Here is a 19,801-nt window from a genome sequence, read left to right as displayed (position 1 = left end):
TTAGCATGCACTAACTTCAAAGTGAGGTGACATTGGCTTGTTTCATAAAATTATCCAGACTCCACTTACCTTTTGTAGGACAGGAATTTCCAGGTGATAATAGATCCATTTAAGTTGAGGGTGATCTTGCCTCCTATGAGCATGGCTGCCATTAAAGAATCCTTGGCCATTATTGTTGAGTGTTTTGTCTTATCTATCGAAAAGGAATTTTAGTTTTAGGAAATTTTTTATTTTTCGAGAAGGCTCTCTTTTCATTACGATCACAAGAGTTAATCACCTTGGCTTGTAAGGCTTTGGTAACTGCTTACTCCTTTGCATGAAGTCCTGTTGTTGCACAATTTGATATGGAGCCTCAATCTTTATACAAAATGGTAAACTTAGTACCTTCTAAGAATGGCCTCTGATTTATCACTGAACCAGTGAACTCTATTATAGATTCCAGAACCAAATTTCTTTTTAGAGAACTTGAGTGTAAGAATCTGCACACTATCCTTCGGGTCATAGTTCTTAATTCTGCAAAAAGTAATTGGATCTCAAAACATACTTTAACTTCCTTTTGAACACCCTTTCTCCACTCTTGATTTAGTCCTTCAAGTTGGTAGTCATCATGATGTGGTCACAACTCTTGGGTATACCTCACCTGATCAAGTATATTGTTTATTTTAAGGACCTGATAAAATAAGTGTTATGTATTATAAATTTTCACTTGAGATGGCCGAAAAAGGCCAAAAAAAATTAATTTTCCTTTTCAGCCACCGAAACTCGGCCTGTAGCGGCCGAAATGGGGCCGAAACGCTGCCGGCCATACCATACGGAGTTTCGAAATTGCGAAACACTGTACGATATGGTTGGCGGCATTTTGGCACCGTTTCAAGGTTTTTTTCGGCGTTTCAGGCCGTCCCTGGTACTGGTACGCCACCATTTTTGGTGTTTCCTGCAACATAGCTTTTCTATATCTTCACTTTTTAAATATATGCTAAGATTGTCTTCATTTTGTTTTTGGAGCATTTAAGAAGGAGAAATTACAACACAGGTTCTATGCGTCTTAGAAATAAGAATCACCCCATTCATAAGTGATTTTACTATTTATGCAAAGAAATTTTTTCCTTTTGGGTAGCAATGTTTCCACACGGGGTTTTGAAGAACTGTTGTTTCACCACATGCTGCAGAAATTTCTCCTAACCACAGGGAATGCATATGATGAACTTTTTTAGTGATTCTATTGTATCACCTGTAAAGAAACAGTTATTTTAGTTGCATGTATAACATTTCTTAGATTTGATTTTTTTGGTATGAAATTACTTGCAAGGGTTGTTATGTATATTCATTTTCAGTTCTTTGTTGTTTACAGGTTGAACAGATAATAAGAGAACAGAATATGATGACAGCACGTGAATTTATTGAACTCTTTTGTGAACTGATTGTGGCACGGTTACCCATTATTGAATCCCAGAAGTATGTATATTCTATCATCCTTTATATATATATATATATATATATATATGTATATAAAATTAAATAACAAATGGAGAATACGGATTGAATCATGTGAAACAAGTCAGACCCTAGAATGTCAATTCACAGATTTGATTTATTGCTGCTTCTAGATGAGATGAATTTTTCTACTTTGAAGACAATTGAGTTTTTCTTGAAAAGTTGCAGTTGTTTTTCTTTTTTTCCAAAATATTAGGATGACATCTTGTGGCAAACCCTTCCGACTAATATTTTATATTTATTGGCTCAACAATTGGGTTTCTTTTTTGTAACATGCACGTTTGTGTTGAGCTCATGCCTTAGTTGAGTGATTTTATATATTTAAATGTAATAAATTATGAAGACGCCATAGAAAAATGCACAACCTATAGTAATGAAGGCACAAAAAATGATAGAATTCAGGGATCCAACTTGTTGCTTTCTTTGCAGCTACATTTGCTTCTTGAGTCAGTTATAGAAGTATAAGTCATGAATTTACAGCAAAACATATTCCGGAAATAGGTGGACATTTGAATAGCTTGTCTCCCTCTTTGATTACCTGTATCTACTTATGTCTGTAAAAAAAGTGGTTTTATTCCCTTTGATTTTGAATTTGCAATTTAGACCCACAACCTGGTTGATTGTTTCCTCCAAAACAGTTTTATGTTTATGCAACTTTGAGAGCATGTACTGTTCTAGCTCTTGAAGATATTATACAAATTGCAGAATAAAAATTGTAGCTTGGACCGCAGATGAAATAAAATATTTCATGCATTGTGTTACCATTTATGTATTATTCCAAAATACAAGGCCACAGGGTCCAGCATTACGGGGCATATGCACTGGATGGCCACGGGAGATACACGTACCAAATTGTATTTTCAGCACCTAAAGAGAAAGCACAAATCTGAGGATCCTGGCCTTATGAGATGGAAATTCAACAGATATTTGAAGATCAATTTTAGAGGATTTTCATTTATGCAGGATTTGACCAGTTGCGGGATGCTACCATGGAGCTTGTCCATCAAGTTGTTCCTAGGGGAGTTGAGGCCATAAGAGGAACCGTCTCTCGAAAGAGCTTGGGATGGATGAATTGAAGGCAGCTGTGAATGAACTCAAGAATGAGAAATCCCTATTTTTTTATGAGAAATCCCTAGATCTACCTTGGAGTTGGTTGATGCTGGGCTTATAAAACTAATTCCTAAAAGTGTTAAGAGAGACATGGTGGACCAAAGGCATCCGATCACCCCATTGAATGTATCCTATAAAGTTCTAGCAAAAGCGCTAGCCAGGAAGATTCAATTGTTGGTGGCCTAGTTTGTTGAAGATTGTAGCATCGGACAAGAATTTCCACAGAGGTCTAAGTGTCTAGACATGTGGAAGTCATCCAAAGTATTCAACCTTAGAAAATTCACTTTAATTAAAGGATTGATTAAAGTGAAGCATTGTAATATTCCTAATTAGCCATGACTAATTGGAATATTCGATTTTGCTTATTTTTGCCTTCTATAGTTATTTATGAATAAAAAGGTGAGGGAAAGGGGACATGACTCACTTTTAGAATAAAAGTCACTTCCTAGTAGCACAACATTGTGACTTAAAGGGGAGCCAAGGGGGCCAAAGGGGGACGCAAAGATGGAGCCCACGCAGACACTTGGAGGGACTGCACAAAAGGGAAGAAACACGTGGCAAGAGAGGAATTACGCTGGAGAAGGTGGGCCTTGGGATTGAGAGAGGCAAAGGATATAAAGGAGAGAGGAGCTTCCTCATTTTGGCATTCGATTATGTGCATTTGAGCTAGTCACTTCGACTTAGAGTATGTTGGCTGTCTAGCTAGTCTGCAGCACTGTTTAGTGCATTGAGTGTCTCCGTTCGGAGATCTCACCCTTAGCCCCGGGGGACTTCGAGTGCCTGCTCGGGCAAGGTATTTCCATCAGCATTTTTGCAGTAGTTTCATCAGCATTTTTGGCAGGAGGATTGAGCATCTTGGAGGACTGCGTAGCACTGAGAGGGATGATGCAGTTCTTTCTAGCAGGAGTTTTGGATTGAGGGTTTGCAGTAGGATTTGTGCTGGGAGATTGAGCAGGGGATCAGCCAGTGAAACAAGAATCGCCGATTTTGGCGATTAATCGCGAGTCATAATCTGGTCGGTGGTGAAAAGATTCGATTTTAAACTCTGCGAGTCAACTCGCGTTGACCGAGTTTGACTCGTGGTCAATGCGAGTTTGACTCGCGAGTCTGGCGATTTACCTTATTATTGCCGGTTTCTCGAGTCCCGCCAGATTTCAGTTCCGCGTCCCGCCATTCTGTTGAGGTTTACGGGGTTCAGAACTTCAGGTTATCGTTATTATTAATACATCTTACCTAATGCGCAAACTCGCACAGCCATTCCAGTTCCACACAGCTGTAACCATTCCAGTTCGACGTGCAGCCGTCGACGCCGCAGACTCCAGCACTTCCACTGTCCATGACTCAGCAAACAAGTTTTGTTATTATCCAAGGTTCGTGTCATGTGAAAGGATAGATGATCTGCGATCGAATGTGTTGTTATTAACTTCGAATGTGTTCACTGTTGTTATTATCTTCGTGTGGTTGGACCCTTAGATCCGAGGTTGACACAGTGAACAATGCTATAGCCTATCACTATTCCATATCCGAGCTTCTACACTTCAATCTGAGCTTCACTACAGTCTGAGCTCACTGTCCACTCTTCTGTCCACTGTCCGAGCTGTAATGGAGGCTATCAAAGGTTCCGAGCTCCTATTGTTCACACACTTTGCCAAATGGTAATTGTTCTGAGGTATCTAAAGTTCATATCAATGAGATAATGACTAGACAGCGAATGTCTTCTCCTTGATTTTGATCGAACTTTTTGCCTGTTCTCGATGAATATCGATGTTCTGATCTGCGTTCCTTTCTGGAACTGACTTCAACTTGAGTACCATCTCTGAAATGGTATTCTTTACCTCTAGCATTCCACCCCTCAACATTTTCATTGATCATTCCTCTCTCATAAAGTTCATTGAAGTTTTCACAGTTAGCTTCTACGGAAGTAGGTTTTTGAGTGCACCATCTATGTCTACCACCTTCTACACCAATCCCTCCATGCCTCTTTGACTCAATTTTAATCTTGGATGATCTTCTTCCCTTGTTACCACAATTTGCTTGTGCCTTAGAAAAATCCTGAAGATCATGCATTTGTCCATTCAACTTTAAACCACAGTTTGAGCTCCAATATGAGATTGGTCCAAGATGTTATTAGCAGTGATAACACAACTAATAGCATTCATAATTATCACATGTAGGGCCTAAGCAATAGGGCACTCTTTTCTAATGAAGATAGCAAGATATATTTTTTTGGATACGTGTACTTAAGGTCATACAATTTAACAGAGTTAAAATTATTTGCATAAAATAGGATCAAACTATCAAAGAAGGCATCGGAATCTTGACCAAATATCCCTCCGTTTTGTCATGCCTTCACAAATTCAAACGTTTGCATCAAATCTTTTTTATTAAACCTTGCTCGCTTTTCTTTCCAGAAACATATCAAATCTGCCAAGTCATATCTCCCTTTTACAAGATCATTTTGCTTCTTATTTACTGGAGTATCCAATGAAATAAATTGTCAGCTACAAACATAGGTAATATTTTGTGCGAGACAATGAATAAATTCATCAGCATTCAGTTTGTGAATAATCCTTCATTTCCCACTTTGAAATTATTTGTTATTCCTGAGTTAGCACTGTCTACAAAATTACAAATGCAAATCCGAGCTTTATATGCCTCCAAAGTGACTGTTCTGTAGTCTGAAGTTAGAAGCATGTCATAAGACTCAAGAGGTAACAAATGACAAATAGTAAAGGACAGGCACTAAAGTTAATTTTAAATTTTAGCCTTTCAACAAGCATCTTCAAGAATGCAACTTCAAAGACAGAATGCAGGGTATGGGCAATGAAGAAAAATGCAATTTTGGTCACAATGGGGCAAGAGAAATTCATTAGCTAGAGAAAATTAGAAACTGAAATACTAAAACAAGGAAAGTGCTGCAGGTTGCAGCTATAGCAATGCAGTTTCTAGAGCTAATTCTCTTCCTAACAGCAAAGAGAAAGAAAATTCTTCTGTCTTGCATCTGGCATCAAAGGTGGCTTGAAAGTTTGCATTTGAAAACTGGTCTCTACCCTTAGCCTGTCTTTAGAATTGTCCTTGTTTTCATAACAGTGATCCTCACAAAGTCACACCTATGATCCTATGATCTATCTATCTCCTAGACTCCTAGTACCTTAGAATACTGCTCCATAACAGTGATCCTCACTCTCCTTTTGCATAATCTCTATAATATATATGACATATGTTTAGTTGACTGTTGTTTACTAACATCTGTCTTCATTTAATTTTTTAAATTTCTAGCATATTTAAATTTTTGGATCATTTTTAAATTTGATTTTTTGTTGTCTTTCACAGGAGCCACAAATTAAATAGAAGCCACGACTCCAAATCTTAACAGAAGCCACAAATTAAACACAAGTTCAAAGCAACAACAATGCCGAGAGAGATGGACTTTGCTTGGGCTTATTGTGACAAGATTCTCGGAAAATCCAAGCTCCTTTGTAAATTTTGCAAAAAGGAATGTAGTGGAGGCATGTATAGATTCAAGTTCCACCTTGCACAAATACCTGGCCATGATATAGGTCTTTGCGGCAAGGTTGACGATAATGTCAAATACCAAGCAGCCTTGGCCCTTGAGAAGTTAGATCAGCATAATGCCAAGAAAGCAAAGCAAAACACTGAAATAGGAACTCTTGGAGTTGATAGTTTTTCTCCCACTAGCATGACTAGCCCCATGTCACCTTACTCTGTTGAATCCTCAATGCAGTTCCCAAGTTTTCCACACATGCCTCCAAGGCCAAGTCAAACTCAAAGCCATATGAGTCCTTCGACTCCTTCCTTCAACACTGGAGGTGGAAACATAAACACCTTTTTTTCTCCCCGCACAAAACCCGGTTCCCAACCTACCTTGGATGCCACTGGTTGGAAAAAAAATATCCATAGTCAGGCAAGGAAGGCCATTGCTAACTTTTGGTACTATTCTGACATACCTTTCCACTGTGATAGAAGTCCTTATTGGCAAACTATGATTGATGCAATTGCTATTGCAGGTCCAGGGTTCAAAGCCCCTACATCAGAGAGCCTTAGGACAGATATGTTGTTAGAGAGTGTTGAAGATGTCATGCTTGTGCTAGCTGAGTTTTGTTCATCATGGGTAGAAACAGGGTGCACCATCATGAGTGATGGATGGAAAGATCAGAGGAATAGAACTTTAATAAATTTCCTTGTATCTTATCCCGCAGGCACAATGTTTCTCAAGTCAGTGGATGCTTCAGACAAGGTTAAGATTGCCCAACTGATCTGTGAAATGATGGAGGAAGTCGTTCAAGAAGTGGGAGAAGAACATATTGTACAAATTGTCACCGATAATGCAGCTAATTATATGGCTGCTGGTAGACTTTTTGAGATTAGGCACCCCACTATTTTTTGGACCTCTTGTGCTACACATTGCATAGATTTAATGCTTGAGGACATTGGTAAGCTTCATTGGATACATGAGATTGTGGAGAAGGCAAAATCCATAACCAAATACCTATACAACCACACTATTGTCCTAAATGCTATGAGAATATACACTGAAGGTAAAGAAATTGTTCGACCTGCAGTAACTAGATTTGCAACAAATTTCATATCTTTGCAATCTGTGGTTGAGCAAAAGATAAATCTGAAGAGGATGTTCTTGGGACCTGAGTGGATGGGATCTAAACATTCCAAGACCCTTGAAGGCATCGAAATTACTGCACTTGTGTTTAATGATGGTTTCTGGAAAGATGCCGAAGAGATTATTGATGTGACGGAGTCCCTTGTTAGAGTTCTCAAGTACTTCAAGTCTTTAACTTTTTCATTTTTTAAATTTCATTTCAAGCTTCTTTTTATTTACAATGTTTCATATTTCTTTACATTTGAATGCTTGAACTTTCAGGATGGTTGATGGTGACAAACCCGCTATGGGTTACATTTATGAGGCGATGGATCTCGCAAAGGAGGCCATCAAAGAAGATATGGGGATGATGAGACAAAGTATATGCCTCTTTGGGACATTATAGATGCACGTTGGGATAGGCAATTGCATTCCCCCTTACATGCTACTGGGTACTTCTTAAACCCACAATATTTTTATGATAAGAGCAAATTTAATGAGGATGGGGAGGTTGGCAGAGGATTTATGACATGCGTGGAAAGGTGCTTCCCTGATCCAGAACAACAAAGTCGTGTCTTTTCCCAACTACAAGATTATAGGGCACCATCTAAATTGTTTGCCTATACCAGTGCTATAAGACAAAGGTCTAAGATGTTGCCAGCTACCCAGCGTGAAGGCTTCATCAATTCATTAAATTTGTTTAAACTTTATTTTGTATGTTAAATGTTTTATTAAATTTTCTCTTCTTTTTAAGTTTTTACTATTTAGTACTTCTACTCACAAACCCTTACCACTTGCTAGGGCTTTGGTGGCAAAACTATGGTAGTGATATGCCAGATTTGAAGAGATTTGCCATTCAAATCTTAAACCAAGCATGCAGTGCTTCAGGTTGTGAATGCAACTGGAGCATGTTTGAGAAAATACATTCTAAGAAGCGCAACCGATTGACACAAAAACGCTTGAATGACCTTGTATTTGTCCATTACAATCTATGATTTTGCAACAAACAAATACTAGGTGAGACTCGAGAACTTGAATTTGAAGGTTTCATAGTCTAGTTCGCACTTTAAAGTTCAAACTTCAAACTTCAAAGTGAAACTTTAATTCACATTTCAATGTCTCATGATAATGATAGGTATGGATCATTCACCAATCGACCTTGAAGAGATAGATTTGCAAGCTACAAATGCGGTAGACTGGGTTCAATCAGATGAGCCTCCTCTTTTAAGCCTTCATGACTTGGAGAACTTTGAGAGACAAGCAAGCGAAGGAGTGGAAGGAATCGCTTCTAGTTCTCACTCTTAAGAGTCTTAGACTCTTAGTTGCCATTTTTTTTCTGATTAGTATGCAGTTTTTTGTAAAATTTTAGAAGCATATGCTTCTAAGGACTCAAAACTCAGTGCTTTGGATCATGTTTGGAACTTTGGACTCATAACATATATGAGATACTTATTTATTCATGATATTTTGGACATCTATTGATATTATGCATTGTTTGGACATGCCTTTACCCAATATTAATGAAAAATGGTTTTTTTTTTAATTCAATATATGTGTATATTTTTATTTAATGAATTCAACGATTTTTTGCCGATTTTTTCCCGATCCGATTAAAACTCTTCGCTCTTTGCCTCGCCGATTTATTGTCGATTCCGAGTCTGGTAACATTGGGATCAACCCTTGCATATTGGAGGGTTTTGGCAGAGGTTTTAGGTAGATTACTGGAGAGTTTCATTCAGTGGCAGCGCAGAGCATTGAGGGATTGCGCAGAACCCCAAGGGGGTGATTTTCGGGGGTCGGCCATTTCAGAAAAGCTTTCTGGGTTTCTTGAGTAGAGTCCGATTCCAGAGTTTCAGCCTTTTCTGAGGAGGGGAACAACCCCAAATCCTCATTTGATTTCCAGAAGCACGGTAGTTCTCCAGCAGCTGGGACGCAGATCAGAGAGAGGCCATTCTTTTGCTATTCTGAGTGTATTTCTTCACTTGCCTTGTGTAAGTCGAGGTGCCATCTTTCTAATCACCTCCTGTACTCATTCTATTGCTCAGTATAATAAAATGGCTTAGCATTTCTCTCTGCATTTCTCGAGTATCTGCTTATATTTCATGTTTATATTATTATATATTGCACCACTGTTATTTTTATCATTTTGAACCCGGTTATTATATCATTTGTACGTCTTTGGTTGGAGTTACTGGGGTTTTGGAGAATATCTCTGAAACGGGATATTACAAGCATTTTTTTATAACAAATGAGTTTAATCTAATAAAATGCAAAGGTTTTTGCATTAGAGAATTAGATGAATCTTAACCATTGATCTCAAGTGAAGTGAGATCTAATGTCAACTGTCAATCACTTTGGTGATTAGGGTTATAGATTCGGTCAATCACTCAAGCTTATAAAAGAAAGGTTAGGTGAAGGAGAAAGACACAAAAAAAAAATGAGAGATTGAGTTAGGAAGGACAATGATTCAAGGAGATCTTAGCAAGGGTGATATAGTAGTTTATATATTGATCAAGTCCAAAGGAGTAGAGTGTAAGTAGGAGAAATCTACATCAAAATGATTCAGCCATTTAGCAGGCCATGTAGGGTGACAAAGTGCAAGATGAGAGTACAACTGCACAGGTGCTGTGCAGAGTTCGTGCATTAGGTCAAGACTAGAATTGCATAGTCATATAGGTGTTGTGCAGGGTTTTTGCAACAGAGCGAGAGTGAAATTGTACAACTTATAGGTGTTGCATAGGGTTTGTGCAATAGGTTGAAAGTGAAACAAGTCCTCACGGTTGATCTAGGGAATTTTGGTGGGCCATATTAAGCCATATAGGTGCCCAGTAAATGCAATATCCCCATCTTTTGGTTTCCCTTATGGTGTAGTTAGGGTGGGTTTCCAAGGTTTGTGTCGTCTAGGTCAGAGGAGCAAGATCACGTCATTAGCGGGCCTGAAGGGTTTTGGAGGAGTTTTATGGGGTTCGACAGGGTTCGCTTGCTATATTTCATCACCAGGGTCAGTTCTGCGCAATTCATTCTTGGTTTTGTTGGATTCTAATGATTCCCGTAAAACGAGGTTATTATCAAGCATATTTTAATTAAATATGCTAAAGGTGTTATTTGGAGCGAATTATATGGAGAAACACCTTAGTGTAATAGCTTGTTGGAACCGAGATAAAGAAATCTACGGGATGGGATGATGAAAAGTGGTTTTCCGTGGCCGAAGAAATCATAGAGGTAGATTAATTATTTTTTAGGATTAAAAGTGACTTAAATAAAATAAAATAACAAGTCACTTAAATAAACTAAAAGGGAGAAGCCTCTATATTGAAATTAAGATAATAAAATAAAATTGCAAAGACAAAAGCTTCTAGAATGGAAATAAAATAATAAAATAAAAGTGCTTCTAGAAGGTTGAAGAGAGATCCATCAAATCTTTAAAAGAGGGGGAAGCAAGCCTTTTGGGACATCAGGAGTTAATCATTTGTTGTTTGTGAAGATTGGGGAAATTGTCCTCATAGGTTCATTATGCCAGGACAAAAACCCTTGGGTACCTTGGTGAGATTGGACGGAAACCCATCTCATCCCTTGGTGAATTCATTCAGAATTCATAGGTGCGTATATTGGTTCCAGTTACAATTTTGGGAGGCTAGAGTCAATATTGCAACAGTTATTTTGGAGGCCATCACCTCAACTATTTTCCAGCCATTCAAATATCTTGCTGGTGTTTGTAACAGGTTCTCAGAATCGTATTTAAAATTTTAATATAATAATGCTGTGGATTTTGCTAAGTTTTCTAATATTTCTAGTGTTATTTATAATTGTAGTATTTTTATTGCCGAAGTATTAGCACTTATTTTGATTTTTTGGGTTTTACAGTATCTGCTGGCAATTTTTGTTGTGCAAATGGGTGATTTTTTATGGTGTTTTTTGATTTTTCATGAAATATTTTTGCTGAAGCTAAATTCGTAATATTTTAACGAAAATAATAAAAAGGGATATTACAGTGGTATGAAAGCTGGTTTTCTTGCCAGCCTAGGGGATTGAATAATGGAAGGATTATCAACTACTTCTGAAGTGAGAAGTTTTCATGTAGGTTGAAACCCTAGCCAAGTATTATTTTGCCGGTTGATCTCGTGGCTAGGAAGAACTAGTTCTAAAGGACAGTTTCCCATTTTATTGTGCAGGAGTCGAGATTATTATTGTGCTTAGGCCAAATTTTATGAAATCTTCAAGAGCTGAGTTTGTGGGCATGGATTTGTGAAGGCCACAATCTTTAATTGCAAAGGATGAGGCCGCGTTTTAGTGCTAAACTGTGACCAAACTCTTGCAACATGACTCGGGTTTTCCTTGAAAAGAAAATTGTGGAAGCTCGCGTCTATTAGAGGCCGAGTTTAGTTACTTACATGGCTGGAACTATTGTTTTACAAGGGCTGAGACTGATGGTTTCATATTGAGTCGAACCCATCATTTGGCAAGGGGTTGAGACCATCAAAGTTGTTGGGCGGAGTGGCCACAACCTGAAGCAAATTGAGGGAAGAGTCATCAAAATTATTCACTGGTCGGAATAACTAGAGTCCACGGGCCAAGCTGGTTAGAAATTTCATGAGTTAAGCCAAGCGGGAAGGGCCAAAATTGTGAGGGTTGCATTCATCAGTTGCTGAGGCTAAGTCCGTCAGTCATTGAGGCCGAATTTGTGTTACTCGCAGGGGCTGATTTCATGGGATCATAAGAGCTGCATCTGCGAGGTATTCAGGGGTCGTGTTCGTCACTTTATTTAGGGCCACGTTAATCATCCGGTGAAGGTTGAATTAAGTCGAGCTCACCATTGCCGTGGATTCGAGTCAAGGTTGTGATTGTGAGCTCAAGATCTCTGTCGTGGGCATCATTCTCTGTGGTCAAGCCATGCAATGGTAATATATCCTCGACTCCCTCACAAATCTAAGTTGAAAATACATGCGCTCTGAAACTCAATACTTGTGTGATGTGAGGATTTGAAGCTTGCGATGTTGTGCAATTGGTTTGGTTGCTTGAGGATTTTGATCTGATACTTATCAAGGACCAAATTGAACTAAGTCAAGAAGTTGATCATCAGGGACACATTTTAATTGTAGAGTGGCCAAATTGTTCGCAAACCTACGGTCGAATTTGTTGTCAATTATTGTCAGGCTATCAGGGATAGAATCTCCTAGTTGTTAGGTCGGTACACAACAGGGGCCGAATTCACTGTTAATCATTCGGGCTGGTTTCTTGTCTATCGGGCATAATTATTAGCTAGACGAGTCGGGATGAGGGCTATATATATCAAGATGCCTGAGGTGAATAGGGTATTCTTGAAGCTGAAGTATTGAAGACACACACACTCTAAAATCGAAGGCCGACATGGGACTACTGTACAAGCCATCAAAACCAATTGAATATCCTTGAGAGATGAGTATACAGTGCGATTGGCTACCTGCGATGGAGAATGCGATCTGAAGCATACACAATTGTTAGGATGAGTTGATGCACTAGTGCCTTGGTAATAAAGTGCGATTAGGGGCTTAAGGTCGATGTGGTTGAGTGATTTGTTGTATAGGTAATTTGATCTGGAGGACAAAGTATTGTCATGATGGATATGTGCAGAGGCTATGTGATTGACAGGGTTGTGCTGTAGAGTGATCAAGGTCTGAAGAACACGAGCAAATTTACTTGTTGTAAGTGTTGGGCGTTGTTAGTATGTGCATTGAAACGAGTATTGGTGCATTATAGGACCTATGCATTGTTGACTTGAAAGGAGTATATATCTTTGAAGGCGTGGTTGCTATCGAGTTGCTGGTGTTTTTGTGATCCGGATCTTGGGGGGAGGCCCCAAGATCTAAGAGATTGAAATGGATCTTGGGAGGAGAGACCCCCAAGATCTGAAAACTTGAATTTCCAGAAGAAAAATAGGAGAATGCCCAATAAACAAAACCACAAAGAAACTTTTTATTAAAACCCACTGATCTGGATTTAAACATGAATGCAACAAAATACAGAGATAACCATATACACAAAGATGCAGCGGAAATAATACTTCATTTCATTAATGGAAAATACTGAAATATGCTTACAACCGGAAATAGAAATAAACCAGCTAGGGTGATGGTAGCTTATCTCTGAGAAGAGATGTGGCGGCTACATGCCTCTGAACTGTAAAGGCTACATTGTGGCGGACAATCTGTCCTTTTACAAAATGTGACTTGTTACTTATAGTATTTTTCAGTTACAATACCACGGGTCAATTCCATGGGTGAATGAATACCATGGGTGGATTTTACAATACCACGGGCGGATGCCATTTACAATACCATGGGTAAATTCCATGGGTCGATGAATAATATGGGTGGATGAGTACCATGGGTTGATGCCATTTTCCATTCGGTTCATTTTGTCATGATTATATGGCACATATACATACATTGCTATAGCTGCAATGCTTTATTGCCATGTATTGGTTTGCTTTGAGTTAGAAGTATGCTACTAGGGCTTGACATTGATTGTATAGTTGGACAGTTAGTCGATATGCATATGCTGCAGAGCGAGAGAAAGTTATGCAGGGGTATTATCATAGTAATGTTGTTGCTATGAAGATCAATGTGTTGCTGTCATATATTGATGACTTATTGTTGTAGTGTTGTTTCTAGTGCTCACTTGTATTGACATAATCTTGAGTCTTTGGTTGAGGTTGAGAGCTCACATTTATGCTATGTATCGTTGTTCATGCCATGGGGATTAGGGAGTGCATGTATGGCCCACGTATAGTCACAAGTCTTGTATTGTCAATATATTATTGTTAAGTGTTGAGAGAGTATGAGGTCAGAGTTTTTATTGGGTTTATAGTAGGTTGTTGATGCAGGGAAAAGAAACCAACATAGTCTGACTTTGGATGGACCTATAACCACAAGTTCGAGGTTGGAAACCTTTTAGCAGGAGCATGGCAGAGTTGGGAATGCATGCAGGCACAAGTGGGCTTACAAGTAGGTATTTTAGGGATAGGTAGAGCATGTCTTTTAGATAGTTGATTTCCGGAAGCATGAGGGGCATGGATGATCCATCAAGGATCCAGAGTGACTTGGCCAAAAGCCAACAAAGGTTGGATGAGTCGTTAAGACAACTCACAGCCATCGGTGCCAACCCTCATCTCAAAAGAAATTTTATGAGGATATTTTTTGGAGGGCCCGACTCTGGAAAAGATGAGGAGCCATAGCAAAAGCAGTATCCAAAACACCTAAGAAAGAGCAGAAATCAAATGAGAAGAGAGCAAATTTGTTTCACATGTCAGGGAGCATGGACACCAAATCACAGTTTTAAAGTTTAAAAGGATAGAGAAGTAGATGTCACTACAAAAATTGAAGATGAGCAAGAAATGGCAAAGAACTCTAGTCAACTAATTAAGGATGAGAAATCATGTGAAGATGTTGACATCAATTCACCTATGCATATATGTTTGATGGTTGAAAATGGTTAGCATAAGGAGGAGATAAATGAAGCTCCTAGTGACCAACAGATTGTTCCCATGTGTGAAGAAGGCCAAGGAGAAGACACTCAGGAAATCCCAACCATAACTCATGATGATGATAGTAGGGATGAGCCACTAATGATGATCAAGCATGAAGAGCACTCAGAGGTGCATGAACATGAGGAGTATGATATACATAGTGTGCATTATGAGTCATCTTTGGAGCTCGTTGAAGGCTCAAGTTGGAGCCATGGTCGAGGGAGTTGAGCATCCATCTTTGGGGCCAACCATTGATGAGGTGCAAGTAGATGCAGAGGCATCCAACAAGGCTCCAAGAGAAGATTGAGCATATTGGGATAGATCTTATGGCGATGAAGAAAAGACTTAGGCACTCTGAGGCACCATCTTGCAACAAATTAGTAAACTTGAGGAGCTTGGAGTTGTGTGTGCCAAGACAGCAAACATTGGGGAATAGCTAGCGTCCCTAACTAGGCTACTAGGAGTGCATATTCTGGAGTTTCAGAGCAACCCTATTTAGGAGTACATAGACAGGGCTTGCAGCACTATCAACCCACCTCTATACATTGGAGAGAGGGGCAAAGTTTTCTAGCTAGATCTTATGGGTTGATTAGGCAGAGCAACATGAGTTTAGAATGGTGTAGTTTAGCATTCGCATAATGGACTTATTCCATGTACAGGTGTTCATGCATTCGATCCTTCCCATATGATGGATTGGCGAGAGGTGATGAGTTGGTTTAATGTGTGGATAATTTATGGAGCATCATCCATAGCCAGGGAAAGAATACATTTGGAGCCATGGGACATGGGTGATGATGGATGGCCAAGGTGGCATTGGGATCCAGGTGGATCTATTGGTGGCAGGGTGAGTAAGAATTTTGTGTGGGATCCAGGTATCGAGGGATCCATTCATGATTGGGTGGCACGAAGGCATGGTGTGACACAATGTTTCATATGGGATCTTGGTATTGGTGTACATATGCCTTTATGATTGGCATATCTGGATTGCTTGAGGGCAAGCAATATCGGGGTCAGAGGATTTGTAATATTGCCATTTTTTGGTTTCCCTCATGGTGCAGTTAGGGTGGATTTCCAGGGTTTGTGTCAGCCAGGTCACAGGAGCGAGATCACGTCGTTAGCGGGTTTGAAGGGTTTTGGAGGAGTTTTATGGGGTCTGACGGGGTTCGCTTGCCATATTTCATCATCAAGGTCAATTCTGCAAAGTTTGTACTTGGTTACGTTGTATTCCAATGATTCCCATAAAACAGGGTTATTATCAAGCATATTTTAATTAAATATACTAAAGATGTTATTTGAAGCAAATTATTTGGAGAAACACCTTAGTGTAATAGCTTGTTGGAATTGAGATGAGGAAATCTACAGAATAGGATGATGAAAAGAGGTTTTCAGTGGCCAAAGAAATCGTAGAGGAAGATTAATCATTTTCGAGGATTAAAAGTGATTTAAATGAATATAAAAAAAAGTCAAATAAAATAAAAGGGAGAAGCCTCTAGAATGAAAATGAAATAAAAAAAATAAAAGTGCAAAGGGAGAAGCTTCTAGAATGGAAATAAAATTGCTTCTAGAAGGTTGAAGAGAGATCCAACAAATCTTTAAAAAGGGGGGCAGCAGATTTTTGGGACATCGGGAGTTAATCATTTGTTGTTTGTGAGGATTGGGGAAATTGTCCTCATAGGTTCATTGTACCTGAGACGAAAACCCTTGACTACCTTGGTGAGATTGGATGAAAAACCATCTCATCCCTTGGTGAATTCTTTAAGAATTCACAAGTGCATATCTTGATTCCAGTTACAATTTGGGAGCCCATGGTTAGTATAGCAACAATTATTTTGGAGGCCATGACCTCAACTATTTTCTAGCCATTCAGATATTTTGCTGGTGTTTGTAATAGGTTCTCAGAACCATATTTAATATAATAAGGTTATGAATTTTGTTGAGTTTTCTACTATTTCTTGTGTTATTTATATTGCAGTATTTTTATTACTAGAGTATTAGCGCTCATTTTGATTTCCTAGGTTTTACATGATCTGTTGGCAATTTTTGTTGTGTAAATGGGTGAAAATTTTATGGTGTTTTTGAGTGAAATTCATGAAATAGTTTTGCCGAAGTTAAATCCCTACTATTTTAATAAAAATAATAAAAAGAGATATTACAGTAAAAAAACAAAATTTTGTTGTAGCTTGCATTTATTTTTTGTGGTCCATTTTCCCAGTTAAGAAAAAGCATATTTGAAATGAACAACATATTTGAAGGGAAAAAATATTTTGTGTGCATGTGTGAAATTGGTTTTATTTTCTTCTGTTGAGAAATCAATGTGGATAGGAATCAGGGTTTTGATTCCTCTTTTTCTGATAATTACTTGTGATTATGTGTTGCCCTTTTGATTCTTTATTATTTCTTGTTTCATCAAGCAATTACCAATTCAAAAAATGTATGAAGATCACAAGAACAAAAGACACAAGAAATAAGCTCTCAGCAAGGGAAAACCCCTCTCCTAGGGGAAAACCTAGTCAAATTCTTCTCTATATAGAATCAAGTAAAAAATGAGACATCCAAGACCCCAAAACAAGACCAAGAATTTCCACCAAGCACCAAGTTAGCCCTCCAAAATATCTCCTCCAAAAGAGTCAAGGTCTCTCCAACTCAATGAAGGTCAAAGTGTTTCTTCTGCAACTTTCAAGGTCTCGACCTATGACTTCAATCCTGCAACTCTTAACTTTTTGAGAAGATTCTTCGGCGAAAATCACATAGAGATACTTTTGTCGACGCGATTCGAACCAACCAGTGTGGTTCATCATCAGGACAACTTGAGTGAGTAGATCTCGCATTGCACATTAAATAGATAGGGCAGAATATCCAATGACCCAATTTTCTAGACAGGTAACGGCTAGAATGACAACAGCTAGATAGGACCGGGAAACGGCTAGTTTGACTTTGATAAGGGGTATAAACTTTATTTATTTAAATAAGTTAATTTAATATTCTTGTTAACGTAAATGGATCATTTTAATATATTAAGTAAATTATAAAATAGATTAATTTGAAATTGTTATTATAAATATTAAAACTATTTAATTAAATTCTAATTAAAATAAATTAATTTAAAATTGTTAGATATTATTTAGTTATAAAAGTTAAAATTAGAGTAAGCCATATAAATAGTCAATTATATTCTAATTAAAATATACGTTAAATATATATTAAAATAAAATTAATTTTATATTCTTAGTCAAAGAGTTTTTAGAAATATGAGTGTTAGAAACATATTACAATAATTAATTAATAGTCTATTTACGGGTGCAAAATAATATATTAATTTTAAATTAATTAATTATAAAATAGATTAATTTTAAATTAAATTTATAAATTAATAATAAAATTAAATTAAGTTCCAATTAATAGTCCACGAGGGCTTTTTTTTTTGTTATAAATATTAGAGAATTCAAGTGTTAGAAAAATATTATCATATTAAAAATTAATTAATAGTAGAGAGGATGGCTGGGAGATCAGTAGTTGCTGGGTCCCAGCCCTCTCCTCCTAGTCGTTGTCTTCCTTTCTTCCTCTCCCTTAAATAAACTAGTAATTAATTTTTAATAGAGAGGATGGTTGGGAGATCAGTAGTTGCTGGGTCCCAGCCCTCTCCTCCTAGTCGTTGTCTTTCTTTCTTCCTCTCCCTTAAATAAACTATTAATTAATTTTTAATATGATAATATTTTTCTAACACTTGAATTCTCTAATATTTATAACAAAAAAAAAAGCCCTCTTGGACTATTAATAGAGAGTATGGCTGGGAGATCAGTAGTTGCTGCGTCCCAGCCCTCTCCTCCTAGTCGTTGTCTTCCTTTCTTCCTCTCCCTTAAATAAACTATTAATTAATTTTTAATATGATAATATTTTTCTAACACTTGAATTCTCTAATATTTAAAAAAAAAAGCCCCCTTGGACTATTAATTGGAACTTAATTTAATTTAATTATTAATTTATAAATTTAATTTAAAATTAATCTATTTTATAATTAATTAATTTAAAATTAATATATTATTTTGCACCCGTAAATAGACTATTAATTAATTATTGTGATATGTTTCTAACACTCATATTTCTAAAAACTCTTTGAGTAAGAATATAAAATTAATTTTATTTTAATATATTTATAACGTATATTTTAATTAGAATATAATTAACTATTTATATAGCTTACTCTAATTTTAACTTTTATAACTAAATAATGTTGGGCATTGGATAATCCAGCGCTCCCAGTGTGTTTCATGACATGGACTAACCGCCTCTCGAGGATCCGTTAACTCTGGCGATGCGTCCGTTTACTAACACTTGCGGGTTTTGGTGGAACGACAATCGTGATCCCAACACATGGTATCAGAGCCAGCTCCTTTTTAGCCTTTATGTCTTTGTAATTCCCTAGTCTGCTCCTCTGCTCTCCATATAATTTAGTGACTGAGTGCCTATACGCCTGTCTGACATTGCTTGTGCTCTGTCTGCCATATTCCTTTACCTGCGCTCTCTGTCTGACATTACCTGCGCTCTGTCTGCCATATTCCATTACCTGCGCTCTATTCAGTCAGAGATAATCTGCGTATGGCTCCAATGACCATGGCCAGCGGTTGTTCCTACCGTGAGAGCTGGCATTCGAACCGTTGCCTCCTTTTTTGCTGAGGACGAGGTGATGAGCTTCTAACAGCATCGCTGTTAAAGCTTAACACTGCTGCACTCCTCACTGGTGCCACGATAGAAGCCACATGAAACATATACAAAGAGAAACTAATATTTCCTTTCGTTCACCTTGAAAGTCGATGAACGGATAACGTCGTCATCTGTTCTGAGCTTCTTTTCAAGTTCTGGTATGGACTCTGGCTTGGTGAAGTATGTGAATAGCAGGTAGATCCCGTCCAAATATGTGTTTGATTTACCTGACAGATTTTTTCTTTATAGCATATGCTAGTGGAATCATACCTCGATTGAATACCTCAACACCCATGCCACCACCAGCAACAATTATCTCCTCGTATCTCTGAGTTAGGGCGAGGTGCTCCTCTTCTGAGACGTCAGGTCTCATC

General features: G+C 37.9%; 1 protein-coding gene across 1 annotated transcript in view; it reads left to right on the top strand.

Moving 5' to 3' along the window:
• The window catches only part of LOC149144920 (uncharacterized), a 188,224-nt gene that overhangs the window by 80,043 nt on the left and 88,380 nt on the right, over positions 1–19,801 (top strand). Inside the window, exon 3 of the mRNA XM_089452198.1 lies at positions 1,352–1,455. Within this exon, the coding sequence (XP_089308324.1) occupies positions 1,352–1,455 (104 nt within the window). The remainder of the gene's footprint in view (positions 1–1,351; positions 1,456–19,801) is intronic.

Source organism: Pinus tabuliformis, chromosome X, assembly GCF_031772625.1.
Source record: "Pinus tabuliformis cultivar Carrire ecotype Pingquan chromosome X, CPIR1, whole genome shotgun sequence".
In the NCBI taxonomy this organism is placed as follows: Eukaryota; Viridiplantae; Streptophyta; class Pinopsida; order Pinales; family Pinaceae; genus Pinus; species Pinus tabuliformis.
Note: the sequence above shows the minus strand (reverse complement) of the source record. Positions and strands in the feature narration are given on the sequence as shown.